The sequence below is a fragment of the Lissotriton vulgaris genome, chromosome 2_2 (genome assembly GCF_964263255.1).
Source record: "Lissotriton vulgaris chromosome 2_2, aLisVul1.2, whole genome shotgun sequence".
In the NCBI taxonomy this organism is placed as follows: domain Eukaryota; kingdom Metazoa; phylum Chordata; class Amphibia; order Caudata; family Salamandridae; genus Lissotriton; species Lissotriton vulgaris.
The window spans coordinates 17,119,521-17,132,611 of record NC_141688.1 but is presented as its reverse complement, the minus strand read 5'-3'; the positions used below and the strand labels follow the sequence as shown (position 1 = coordinate 17,132,611).

The 13,091-nt window shown below is 43.1% G+C and overlaps 1 protein-coding gene across 3 annotated transcripts in view; it reads left to right on the top strand.

Moving 5' to 3' along the window:
• RBPMS2 (RNA binding protein, mRNA processing factor 2) overlaps positions 1 to 13,091 on the top strand; it is a 193,118-nt gene that overhangs the window by 70,155 nt on the left and 109,872 nt on the right. For 2 of the 3 annotated variants that reach the window (XM_086959189.1, XM_086959190.1), the window contains exon 2: positions 4,711 to 4,788. The exons of the other annotated variant lie outside the window; for it this stretch is intronic. In XM_086959189.1, coding sequence (XP_086815315.1) covers positions 4,711 to 4,788 — 78 coding nt within the window. The remainder of the gene's footprint in view (positions 1 to 4,710; positions 4,789 to 13,091) is intronic. 3 annotated transcript variants of the gene reach the window in all.

Below are 13,091 nucleotides of genomic sequence, written 5' to 3'. Positions count from 1 at the left end.
GGTGGTAGGTTAAGGTAACCAAACTCTTAAGACTTCAGGAGCCTGATCGCCAGATTCAGTTGACTTGGATCTGGATGCCTGATGTCTCCATGGTTCTGCGTTGGCATTGATGGTGCCAGTCTTTGGTGTGGAACTAGAGTTCTAGCAGTGTGGTGAACCACGGTTGGATTGCCCATGTGGGAGCTACCAGGATCAGTTTTAGAGACTGTTGCCTGAGCTCGCTTACTACTAGTGGTATTAGTGGGGTTGGCTGAAAAGCGTACGCAAATCTGCCTGACCAGTTCATTCATATCGCATTGCCTTGGACAACAGGTGTGGAAACCTGGCGGCGAAGGTTCGGCGTTTTCGTTTGTGGCACAAGGGATGTCTGGATGACCCCACTTGTGAAAGAATGGTTGAACTTGCAGATGTAGTTCCCATTCGTGAATTTGTTGTCTGTCAACCTAACAGATTGGCTGTGTGATTGTGAACTCCTGGAAGGTGTTCTGCAAGCAGATATGTTTTGGTGAATGGCCCATCTCCAAATGTTTTGTGCGAGCTGGGACAGTTGCAGGGAGAGTGCCTATGTAGTACATTGGTGTCCTGTTGTCCGTCCCGATTAGACAGCTTTGTATGTGTACTTGGAAGGACTTGGTACCAGGGAAATCGCTAGCAACTATAGGTGATTGATGTGAAGCACCATCTGTTGAGCAGTCCATCTTATCGGAGTTATGTGGTGGAGCAGATGTGCTCCCATTCCGTCAGGGATGCGTCCGTTAGTACTATTTGTGGAATAGGCTCTAGGAATGGCCGCCCTCTGCCGTGGTGGAACACCAAAAACATGTCCAGAGAGCAATGTGTGCGGCTGTTCACCAACACCAGGTCTATTGTCCTTGTGCCTGATTCCACTGATTTGCCAGACATTCCTGCAATGGACGCATTTGCAGTCTTGCATATGGTACAATAAAAATGCGAGATGCCATCATGCCTATTAGTTGTATGAACACTCTGGCTGGGAGAGTGTTGGTTTTGAAACCTTGTAATTAAGGCTTGGATGCTCTGTATCCTTACTGGACTGGGATAAGCTAGAGCTGTATTGGTGTTTATGGTAACCCCTAGGTATTGATGTACATGAGTGCTGTAGATGTGACTTGGTGTAGTTTATTGTAAACCCCAAGTTGTGCAGTGTCTGAATTGTGAGATGTGTTGAACACACTGGCTGAATGACTTGGCCTTTATGAGCCAATCGTCTAAGTATGGGAAGACATGGATCTGTTTTCTGAGGTGTGCTGCTACTACTGCTAAGCACTTTGTAAACACTCTGGGTGCTGTTACCCGGAATGTAAGGACTTTGAATTGGTAGTGCTGTCCTTCTAGCACAAACCTGAGATACTTCCTATGAGAAGGATGCATTGGAATGTGAAAGTAGGCGTCTTTGAGGTCTAGTGTAGTGAGTAAATCGCCTTAATGCAATAATGGGAGCACTTGTTGTAAAGTGATCATGTGAAAAATCCGAGTACATATAGAGATTGAGAGGCCTTAAATCTAGAATTGGTCTTAGTGCCCAATCCTTATTGGGTATCAGGAAGTAGTGAGTAGACCCCTGTTCCTTGATGTTGCAATGGAACTAGCTCTATTGCATCTTTTTGTAGCAATGAGAGAACCTCTTGTTGGAGCAGTGTTAGATGTTCTGTGGACATTGGACGTTGTCTGGGTGGTATATTTGGAGGGGTAGCTGTAAGCTCTAGGCAGTAACCATACTGGATAATCGGTCTTACCCACTTGTCTGTGTTGGAATCCTGACAGGTAGGAACTGTTAATCTACCCCCTTAAGGAGTGGTATGCTGTTGGGGGAGCTGAAGGAAGTCACTGTTTAGTGGTGGAAGACGATCGATTGTCGTTACCTCAACCTCTTCACTTCATATTGCCTCTGTAGCCTCCTCTATAGTATCCTTTATTATAGGATGCATGTGTATTAATTTTAAAGGAAGCTGACTTGTCTGCTCCAGCTTGTTTGGAGTCTCCTCTGTAAAAGGAGCGACAAAAGGAGCCTTTTGCTTGGGTGGACTGCAAAGCTCCCATAGACTTGGCTGTATCAGCGTCTTCATTTATTTTTTCCAGAGCGGTCTACTTCTGGACCCAACAACTGTTGGTTGAATGGTTGATTTAAGATAGTAGTCTGTCCCTCTTGCTTAAACCCTGAAATGCGTAGCTACGCAAACTTCTACGGACACTGGTGTTTATTGCCGTGGATGCAGTGTCTGCTATATCTAGTGCGTATTTAATAGAGGCATTAGATATAAGCTTACCCTCTTGTATTAGGTCATCTGCTTGTGCCTTATATTGATCAGGTAGATGTTGTTGTAAGAGCTTCTCTAGCTGATCATAGTGAGCCCTGTCATATCTTGCTAGGAGGCCTGAGTTACTAGCTTGGGCAGCTATTCTTTTCCCTGAAGCATCTATGATTTTGGAGTCTTTATCAGGAGGTGGTGCTTCTCCCGATGTTTGTGAGTTTGAAACTACTATGGACTCTAAGGGTAGCTGTCCCTTAATGTAAGCAGGATCCTCCGGAGCTGGTCTGTACTTTTTTCTATCCTTGGGTTTATGATTCTAGCCCGTACAGGATATTTAAACACTTCTGCGGCATGTTTAATAACTCCTTTAATCATTGGCAGTATTTGCAGATTTTTGGGAATGTTCAAGTGTCTAGTAAATCCTCTACTGCCTCATCAGAATGCATGGTGACATTGTGGTAAATGGCAGCCCTATGAATTAAGTGTCCAAACCAAATATTGTCTTCCAGGGGAGAAGGTTTAGATGGATATGTCGGTCAGGAATATCTGGTATATCCTGTGGGTTTGGATACTGCTAGTCTGGAGAACCTGGTGGGTTTGGAAAAGGGTCATCTGGGTCTTTCCCTCCCCCGCCCCCTCTGCCCATGCTATACCGATCATCAACATCCTGAGGTGTCTGTTGTGGAGAATGCAGAGAATTTTGAGGTGACCTGTTTAAAGGGAGAGCAGGAGAGGGAGATACAGGAGAAGGGTGTATAGATGTGGCAGAGTCCTTCTTGACCAGCACTGGAGGAGTAGGTGCTGTAATCTGACTTACTCTTCCTATGTGGTGTGGCTGAAACATGTCTGTTTTCTGGGTCTATGTATATTCTCTTTTGCAGAGGATCAGGTCTAAAAAGCTCTTCAGAAAATGCTTTTGGCAGGTGTTTGGTTCTGCTCCGGGCCTGGTTTTTGGTTCTGCTCCGGGCCTGGTTTTTGGTTCTGCTCCGGGCCTGGTTTTTGGTTCTGCTCCGGGCCTGGTTTTTGGTTCTGCTCCGGGCCTGGTTTTTGGTTCTGCTCCGGGCCTGGTTTTTGGTTCTGCTCCGGGCCTGGTTTTTGGTTCTGCTCCGGGCCTGGTTTTTGGTTCTGCTCCGGGCCTGGTTTTTGGTTCTTTAGCCTTAGGAGTTGTTGTCTAGTACTGTGGTGTACTTTTCGGCACCGGAGTAGAGGCCTGGTTCGAGGGCTTGGAGGCATCGGAAGCAGGTTTTGTGGGCTTTTGCGGGCTTTTGCACCAAAGATATTGGGATAGAAGCAGATTTCCTTGGTTTCAGTGCCGTATTGTCTTTAGGAGTCGCTGGTTTCTGTGTCTTTTTCGGAACCGGGACTACTTTTGGTTTTGGTGCAGAGGGAGCTGTCATATTTGCACGTGCGGTTTGCTCGTTGAGGAGCTACCGGAAGGCTTTATTATTTTCTTCGGAGCTGGGCTTTCGAAGCAATGTCTGTCTTGACAGGGCCCCGAAGGCGGAGTTTTGACCTTGACCTTGACCTTAGCCTTTGGTTTAGGGGGTTGGGCTTGGGCTGGGGCAGTCTTACTCACACGTTGACCTGATGGTATGGAGTCATCGGACTAGTATGCCTCAGATACGATCTGGAGATTGGAATCTTCCTCGGGGACACATGGACCTTCGTCAAAGAGATCCACTGGTTCCAGAGCTGATCTCTGCATGTCGCGTCGACTGGCCCTCCGATCTCGAATGGTCGTCTTGGATTGAAAGGACGCACAAGCTGTGCAGCTCGACTCGTTTTATTCCGGTGATGGACACAGGTTACACACCTCATGATGGTCTGTGTGTGGAAATGTTGCTCCACACCCAGGGCATTTTTTGAATGGTGTCCTTTCCATGAGGTGTAGGCCTCACCACGTAGGTAGGCCCGACAGCCCGCGTCGACGACAGGAAGCGAAGTAATGAGTTGGAGTCTATGTATATTGAAGTTAGTTTTTAGAACGTTTTGCTTGTCTAAGTCTTCGAAAAGTGTATTTTCGAACTGGAGCGGAAAAGTTGTATCCGAACCCAGTGGCGGGAAAAAAAACCAATCCAAAGATGGAGCTGATGCCCATGCACACTATCGTCCTAGGGAGGAGTCACCTATCTCGTGACTACAAATACTTCTTCCAAGACGATGACAGCATGCAATCATCCGAGCCCAACACCAGCTGGCGACCTAATGCACAGTTCTGCAGCTCATATGCCTCACACACCATTTCTAACAGATTAATATTGTGAGAATTTGTCTAGTGAACCTGTGCCAGGATACAATTAATAATTTGCTTTTACTACAGGCCAACGGCCATTAGTAAATGTCCAGATGTTTGAAGGGTTACTCAATTGGGATGCTTGACTTTGTGGTTGTCTGCATGAGTTTTCCTTACTAATGTCTATCTTTTTAACCCTTCCAGGTACGAACACTATTTGTGAGCGGACTTCCAGTTGACATCAAGCCAAGAGAATTGTATCTACTGTTCAGACCATTCAAGGTAGCTATAAAATCATTTTGCTCTGGTGAACTGTATTCAGCTGCCAGTGTACAAAACTAACATCTGTTTTATGCTGCCTATGTTTTTGGAAAGTCCAGATTACAGATTGTGCATGCGTGCTATATTGAAAATGTGAGTTATTGTTGCCATACGCAAAGCTGATAAGATCATTGCCTGATTTGTATGATTAAAAGAGCAGTCAGTGTTGTAAGAAAGTTGCACTAAGGGAAGGAGGAAAGTCCATAGATCACGATTAGCATTCCATGTTCTTGGTGTAGTCAAGGACTGTAACCCCTACTGGCTACTGTTTTCCAGAATCCTCACCAGTGAGGTTTTGTTGAAAGAAATGCTTTCGTGAAAATGGGTTCTCTGAGTACCTTCGAAGTGTGTGACCTGGGTGTGGAAAATCCCTAGATTCATGAACGGTACTTTAGTGTTCTCAAAGTTCACTAATTAAACCTAAAGCGTGTAACTATGTGCAATTATTTTGAATTTCCATTTTGTGATCCCCTAAATGTGTTTGAGAACAAAGTAATGAGAGCACATTAATCCATTTGGTTAACTGCTACGGGGAGTGATTCTTCTATAAATTAAATTGGAATACTTTGATATGTAGGAAGCCCAGTCTTACAGCCATAAGATTCACACCACTTGGGTTTTGTTTTATTTCTTCTGGCAGAAGACTTTTACTACGGACCTGTGCCATAACACTATGCCTTTGCTATCAAACCATTTTTCTCATTAAACATTCTCCCACCCCGTTTCTTTTAGGTTTCAGTTTGAGGGTTAATCACCTGGGACAGTACCACCTTTCGAACTACAAAGGGAGATCATTTAAGCCCCACTAAATGTGGATCTCCAATTTCTTTATTCACAAGTACAGCAAGTATTGCCTGCCCTGCCACAATGCATTACTTGGTTGGTAGCAGTGGACTATAGTTTTATTGACCAACTAGCCTTTCCTTGTAAACTGAATCGGAAGTGGACCGTTTCAACGTGTTTGCACACTTGCCATCACTAGCCTAACCCTTCATGAAAGTTAACATATTATGGTAAGACTTCACTAACCTCACAGATTCATTGTATCTTGATTGTTTTACTGTAAGGAATAGATTTTTTGAGATGAAGGGTAGATACTGGCCACAGGACAACTGCATCTCTGCACTTCCCCTCTGCTGCATGAAATATTCTGAGAAGGTGCTATTCTGCAAGCTTTAAACTGTGACTCCTCCTGATTGGCTTAGCCTTTAAAGTTGATCTACATTGATTGGTGGTAGGTATCTGCCTAATCGCTCTCCAGGATTTCGCGATTTGCTGCGAAATTGGCACTTTTGTAAAAATGCTGCGAATTTTACAAACGCTTATCCATGCCGCTATAGCCTGGGGGATCTGATTAATACAATAACAATGTTAAAATGTCTTAGAAATGCCCTGTTTGTTAATAAATTGCTTAATCTGTTCAGTTCGTTTTATTTAAAAGCTCTGATTTACCCAATGCTGCTCGTTTGTAATCGCTTAGGGGCAAAAATTAGTATAGCACTCAATGTAAGACACTGAGTTTATACTGGCATTCTGTCCTTCAATTAGGCTTGGCCTAATGCAGATGAAGAGTAAGCTTGAATGATAACAATCACGTGCACAGTTGTAATGAGATACCATGTTTAAGCAACCTGACAAGGTTGCAACCCGAGTCTCTATGGAGTTTTACCCAGTCCATGTTTGCAAAATTCACGATATATCACTAGTTCCTTCCTGCAGCTCCAGTCAATATTTTTATACTAGCACACTTTTGAAAATGCTACGCGTGACTAGCCCAAATTGCTCGGATGAGGTGCGCGCCAGCTATAGATTTCAAAACTGGCAGATGTCAACTATTGACAGAATACTTGAAACCTTGCATAAAAGTCTTCACACCCCAGCAAAATCAAAGGCGAATGACCGTGTCCAATCGCATAACAAGAAGCTCAGATCAAAGAGCTGATCTACGTAAGTTTTTTTTTTTTATCTGTGTCCAGTTGTATTGTTCTTTGCTCTGGGGTAGCCAAGATCTTTTGATTAAAAAAAAATATCATCTATAAAATAAATATACTTATAAGGGCTCTCACTCAGCTCTCTATCTATTGGTCTGTCATTGTGTCATGAACATTTTTGTTATGCCACCAGTACATACACAATGGAGTATAGTTTCAGCCCACTTTTCCAATGGCTTACCTCTCTGTGACTGATGGCAGTCTGCTCTTGCACAATGTATAGATTCGCACAAAAATAAGTCTCCTTATGCAGTGTTAAATTTTTTTCACAAACATTGGTAAATCCAAAAGTTGGTAGTCCAAGCCAGGCCTTTGGCTTTGCCAATGCATGTTATACTGTTATGGACAGTGCTCGCTGTTCTTTGGGGAGAGGGTTGTGTATCATTAATATTAAAAATACATCAACAAAAGCGTAATAAGTACGCCTGTAATGCTGTTTTGCTGCCGAGGGGCAGTCTTTGGCTTTTCGACGGAATCGCCACATCGCCCTGGTGGGATTCGTGGTCCCAGGGTGCACCACCACTGAATTGGGCACAGCTGCTGCATTCGGGAGGCACTGACACCGCGCTATAAAGCGCAACCTTGCCCCACTCAGTGCAGGACGCCTGTAACGCGGTTTTGTTGCTCTGAGCTGCTGAATGGCAGTCTTTTGCTTTTTGAAGGGAACCTGCTGCGCTCGCAGTATCGCCCTGGTGAGACTCGTGGTCCCAGGGTGCACCACCACTGAATTGGCACTGGCCGCACTACCCTAAAGCCAGCCCTGACAACAAATGTTAATCCTGCATGCTGCCAATTAAACATGCTTTAAACGTCTGCCCCTAAATACTACTACCTTAGTGTGTTTCTGCATGCCCAGTGTGTGGCAGTCCCTGGGGAGCATTGCTTTTGAGGCATTTATTCATTAACATGTTTGTCCTACATGTAGCCTTTAAGCCAAACAAAGTGTCTACATTGTAAATAAACCAAACATACATAGCTTCATGTTAAATAACTAAAAAAACTAATATCTGTGTTTGTAGGAAAAATTGCCAAATAAAATGCTGCTAAATTTGCTAATCCATGCTGCTATATCCTGGGGGGGGGGGGGGTGGGGGAGGGGGGTCTGCTTAATATACCAGCTTTACGAAGACTGGTATAATCCTGCGGTTTTCTGAACTTCTGGTCCTATATGGGCAGGAGAACATAGTTTGAAGAGCTGAAGGTTGTCCGCTTCCTTCTGACGAGCACCAAGTTTGAAGGCTGTGTTGGGTCTCTTGTTATATCTGGTGTATTTTACCACGCATGTTTCCTGGTGCTCTAGGCCTCCAGCTCGTGAGAATGTGCTGTAAGGAATGTCTCAGTGCTTGGAGATGTAATGGAATGCCTATGAGGTTGAGTCAGTTGGAGTATGGGCTGAGCAGCAGGTAGACTGCTCCTGGTGGGGGTATATACTTTTCTGCAACTAAGTACAATAAATCATCCTCTAACCTCCACCACTAGGCTTTTATTACAACAGCTTTCATTGCCCCTGTTGCATTGCTTAGGTCGAATCCCCAAAGAAGTACAAGGAGACCGAAGATCTTGACCATTGTTTTAAAATTGCTTTAACACTACCATAAGACTAGAGGCAAATTGCTGACCAATAGATCGTAAGGTTGTAGGTAAACAGATCATATCTGAGACTGTTCTCTTGGGCTTTTTGCTCCAGTGTTCATCTTGATCCCTAAGGTCTAGTGGATATCCACTAGACTACCTATGCACACAGGCGCAGTGCCCTTCCATTGCAGGTATAATCAATATAGTTTCACCTTGCATTGCTTGGTGCTATTTAGATGTTCAGGAATCCCTCGGGCTGTGAACCTGGATCAGTACTCAGGATAAATAAGCCTTTAACCTAATAAATATATTTGTGAACCATCTCTGTGTACTGCAACTCATTGGTTGTGACTTTCTGTTGCAAGGCATTCAAGAATACCTACCTGTTCCAAGGTATCTAAGTTGAAGTTGCACGACTGGCCCTGTCCTTGTTATTTCAAGAAGTTTTCCTGTGGGCCTGCAATCTAGATGAATGCCTATAAAGCACTGCATAATGTTTTGGACAGCCTTCAATCTTCATGACCTACTGAATGATAATTCATAAGCAATAAACATAAGTTACTTCATTATTTCCCCTTACTGCCCGATTCCGACCTCAAACCCCACTTTTCAACAGTGCATTCCAGCCTCATGTAAAACGTGCTTTGATGGCTTTGTTTACACCTAATTGATAGTACAAGATAAGCTTGGTGGTAGCGCTTTAATACATTTCCCTGCTGCTTTGTTTAGATAAATGGCACTGAGTATGTTCTAATTAGAACAGTAAATATATCTACTGAGGGGTGCTAGGTACTCAGCAAACCAGCATCACACTCCGGTTCCTTGCTCTCAGATAACCATACCAGGACCGAACTGGCTAATAAATGTGTTTTTACCCTCGCCAGGCAGAGCAAAAACAGGACCAGATCGGAGAAAACTAAAAGGGAATTACTATTCATGCTGTTACCTATAGGGATTTTGGTTCTCAGTATTTCGCTGTATGAAAAAACAGCTGAAGTGGTAAAAACATCATAACCTGGAGGATGCTGTGGAAGTACGTCCTCTTCAGGAAGCGGTTTCACATCAAGAGTAGATTAAATGTTTATTCAGGTACAGGATTACATGGAGACCCCATCCAGCAGAAAGGTGAAGACAGCTGAACATTTGTTTAAACATCCCTAGGCAACCCACGTCCTAGACGCCAAGGGCTGTCAGATGCTACCAGAGATGCTAAGAACACCACAGATGCCTTGGGTCATTTACACTTTACACTGAAGTTTGAACTGTTGTGTTAATGTGAAAGTACCACGAGGAAAACTTAGTATTGTTTTTTTTATTAATGAAGCATGTAGAAGTTTATTTGTTTTTTAATGCAGTAAGATTGTGTTCATGCTGTGTATGTGAGGATTTCACAAAACAGACCGGCTTTTTGTTTCCCTTGCGCTGTGATAAATCTGTTTTTATTTTAAACTTAAAAGGGACTTGTATCCCGCCTCCTCTTTCCTGACTACTCACTGGTTCCTATGCATGCCACTTCACTACATTTACCACTTCTTGTTCCCAGTCTGCGTCTCATCCATTTCCCGCCCCAAAATACGGTTGACATTTGCTTTGGAACTATTCATTAAGTTTTGCCTTTTACTCTCTCAATATATTTATATAACCATTTATTACCCAGAGATATTAAGTGATTTGCATAGAAGGATCACAGGATGTTGTGCGACGCGCCACCAACACTCTAACCAGGATCCCCAACTCTTGAATCAGCTCTGGCTGCGGCGCCGCATCCTCTCCAGTACACTGTGATCTATCGGGGAGCTCTTTTGTTCTCCATGACGATGGATGTGCTCTTCATTACACAGGCGAAACTGATGTATTACCAATGCTTGTTACCTTTGTTCTGCACAGCTTGTAGAGTTCTATTGCATTTTCCATATTGATGTCTCAACAAAAATGCGGTCAGTGGTTTGTACATGTGATGTTGGTAAGTATTAGCACGAAAAGTTTCAAGATTGGTTTTCACATGGAAGTAGGGATTCAATAATTACTTGGCGATTCTTACTGCTCGAGTTACTCCACATGTTAATAGATGTCTAACTGGGCAATCTTTCCCTATTTTGTACCTTCGTTTTGGGTCTTCATTACATATGCTCAACTTCACCCACCTTCCTACTCGCACCTGAAGACCAGGACTATATAATAGTCTGGGAGGAGGACTAAATTTAATAGGATAAAACTGCTTTAAACCAGCTTAATAGCTGGACTTTTGGAATCCACAAGCTGTATGCAACCTTGGTATAAAATAGGTTAACTGTACAGTGTGGTTCTCCAGTATTGAGCTTTCATAGATTCACTTCTGTATCTTCCATGTTGTGTATGTGGGAGTCCCACAGTAATTATTATTAGTATAAAGCAAACCATTACCCAAATCTTCAATGGGTGACTTAGTTAACATGCTCATTGTTTTAGAATGAGCTGAAGTCTAGCTAATGGGAGGGCAGGGCAGCTGCTAAATCTCCTATACCCTTAAGGGCCACCATAACTTGTTTCTTGGCTCAAGTGCAAAGGCAATATAAATTTGGTATCCAATGAGATGAGAGGGTTGATAATCTATGAAAGATGTTAATTTTGGAGAGCCACAGTATTGAATCTTTAATCTAATCCTATGCTTCAATCTGAATAGTAAGCAGTAATTAGAGTTTAATACATGCGGAGTTGGGAATGCATTTAAAGCAAGGCAAGTTAAACTGTGTGAATACTTGCATATCTATAGAGGTAGCCCAGCTAACAGGAGCAGAGGTCGTAGAGCGGCTATACCTACAGCTGGTTTTATCTTGAATTCTGGAGGCCTCTAGACCGTGTTTAGAGAAGTTTTTGTACGTGGTGTCCTGCATATATTGGGTAAAGACCTCCAACAAACTGGGCAGTAGAGACTGTTGCGCTCATTGTGGAGCGAGGTCAAACCCTGGCAGTACATTGTGGTGGTCCTGCTCTTGCGGCTGCAGCAGGCTGTTGACTGACTCATCCAGCTGTACAAGTCGATGGAGCATGACCTTTTCTTAGAGGCACGAAGACAATAAGTTTAGATATTTTAAATTTAGTTCTGTCTGCTTGGATTATCAAAAGATGTTTGAAATTCTGTGTACTAATAGCCGTCCACTGAATTATACAGATTTTGGAAGGAAGTCACCAATACATGACTCAAATAACTTTATTCTCCTTTGAACTGAAAATCTAGCCCTTTGATAGAAAAAGGCCTAAATGTCACTAATTATTCTAGCTGAAGTTGGGGCCAGACGTAGGGCTGTTTTCAAAGAAGGGTGTTTTAAGTCTAGTTTATGGATAGGTCAAAATGACTTTACATCAGCTGAGCTAGCAGTGCAAAGCTGCCAATGAATAGGTTTTTAAGTGAACTCTAAAAAGTCCCCCATAATTCCTTCATTAATCTATTTGATCATAAAGATTTCTGGTTCAAAGTTCTTCTGAACCTAGATTGCTGTTGGGTAATCACCGAGGTAGACCAAAAAGGGTGACGGTTGTGAGCGATTGCATAAGAGTTCATTTTGTCTTGTAAGTTTTGTTTGTAGAGTCTGATCGTGCTTTGGCCAGGATGTCCCTGCAGGCCTGTGTCTTTTAAGAGTAAAAACTAATTGTTCTCAGGAACTAAGCAGACCATTTGAGCGATTCTAATGCTGGATGAACTACTTTGGCCTTTGTTTATTGGAAGCATCCCTGGGACTGTTTTGAGCGGAATGTTACCTTTCTGAAATGAGAAGCTACATGTTCCAGAGCTCTCTGCCACACTGGAACCATTAGAATAATTCCACCTGGCTATTGATTTCCCAAGCTTCAACAAGATGAAGAGCCGATTGGCATAATCTAATTCCTGTCCAGCAATTTGGAAGTAATTCTCCCCTCCCCACTACAATATGACCCCGTGTGGGAAAATCTGCAGCCATGGAAGCAACCTTCGGTTAAGGTATCACATAGGTCAGGTTTGGTTTTCCCACTTGTCAAAAAATCCTATTATGGTGGCTACAATTTGTGGCACTTTAGAGTCTGCTCACAGGTTGCCTATACCTGGCACATGTTCTACCTTTAAAGCGATCTGTTTGCAGCTACAGTTCTATATGCCTTGCGCTTCCTTTGACCGCAGAAGCCGGTTTTTTTGGGTTCCTCCTAGCTTGTTCTAAACTGGTTTTAAACTCCACGTCATGAACATGGACATACTTTTTATCCTCCTAACCTTGTCACATACTTAAAAAAAATGATACAACACTAATTGCTGTACTTGCTTTCTAAAAGATGGTCATTTTTTATTTAAACATATTGAGTTCTTGAATTAAACCAATTATACTAATATCAACTGTTGAAACCATTTACCATATTTGTGTACTTATAAATACACTTACCGCTGAATTTGTTGTAAATGAAGTAGTAGTTAAGGAGGTCGTGGTTTAGGTACAGTAGTGGTTAAGGAGGTCATGGTTCAGGAACAGGTCGTTGTTTAGCATTCCTTATTAAGCCCACTTGTTAGAAATTCGTTATTAAGGTTGTTTCCCGTTCTAGCAAGTACGTCCTGTAGAGGACCTCCATAGATGCTCCAGTGGTCATAACATATTGAGGTTGACTGTTGGGCGCAAGTATGTGCCACCTTTCTGCATTCACCAAGCCATAGCAGTTTTCCTTTCTGGTGTGATCTTGATATCGTCGAGCCTC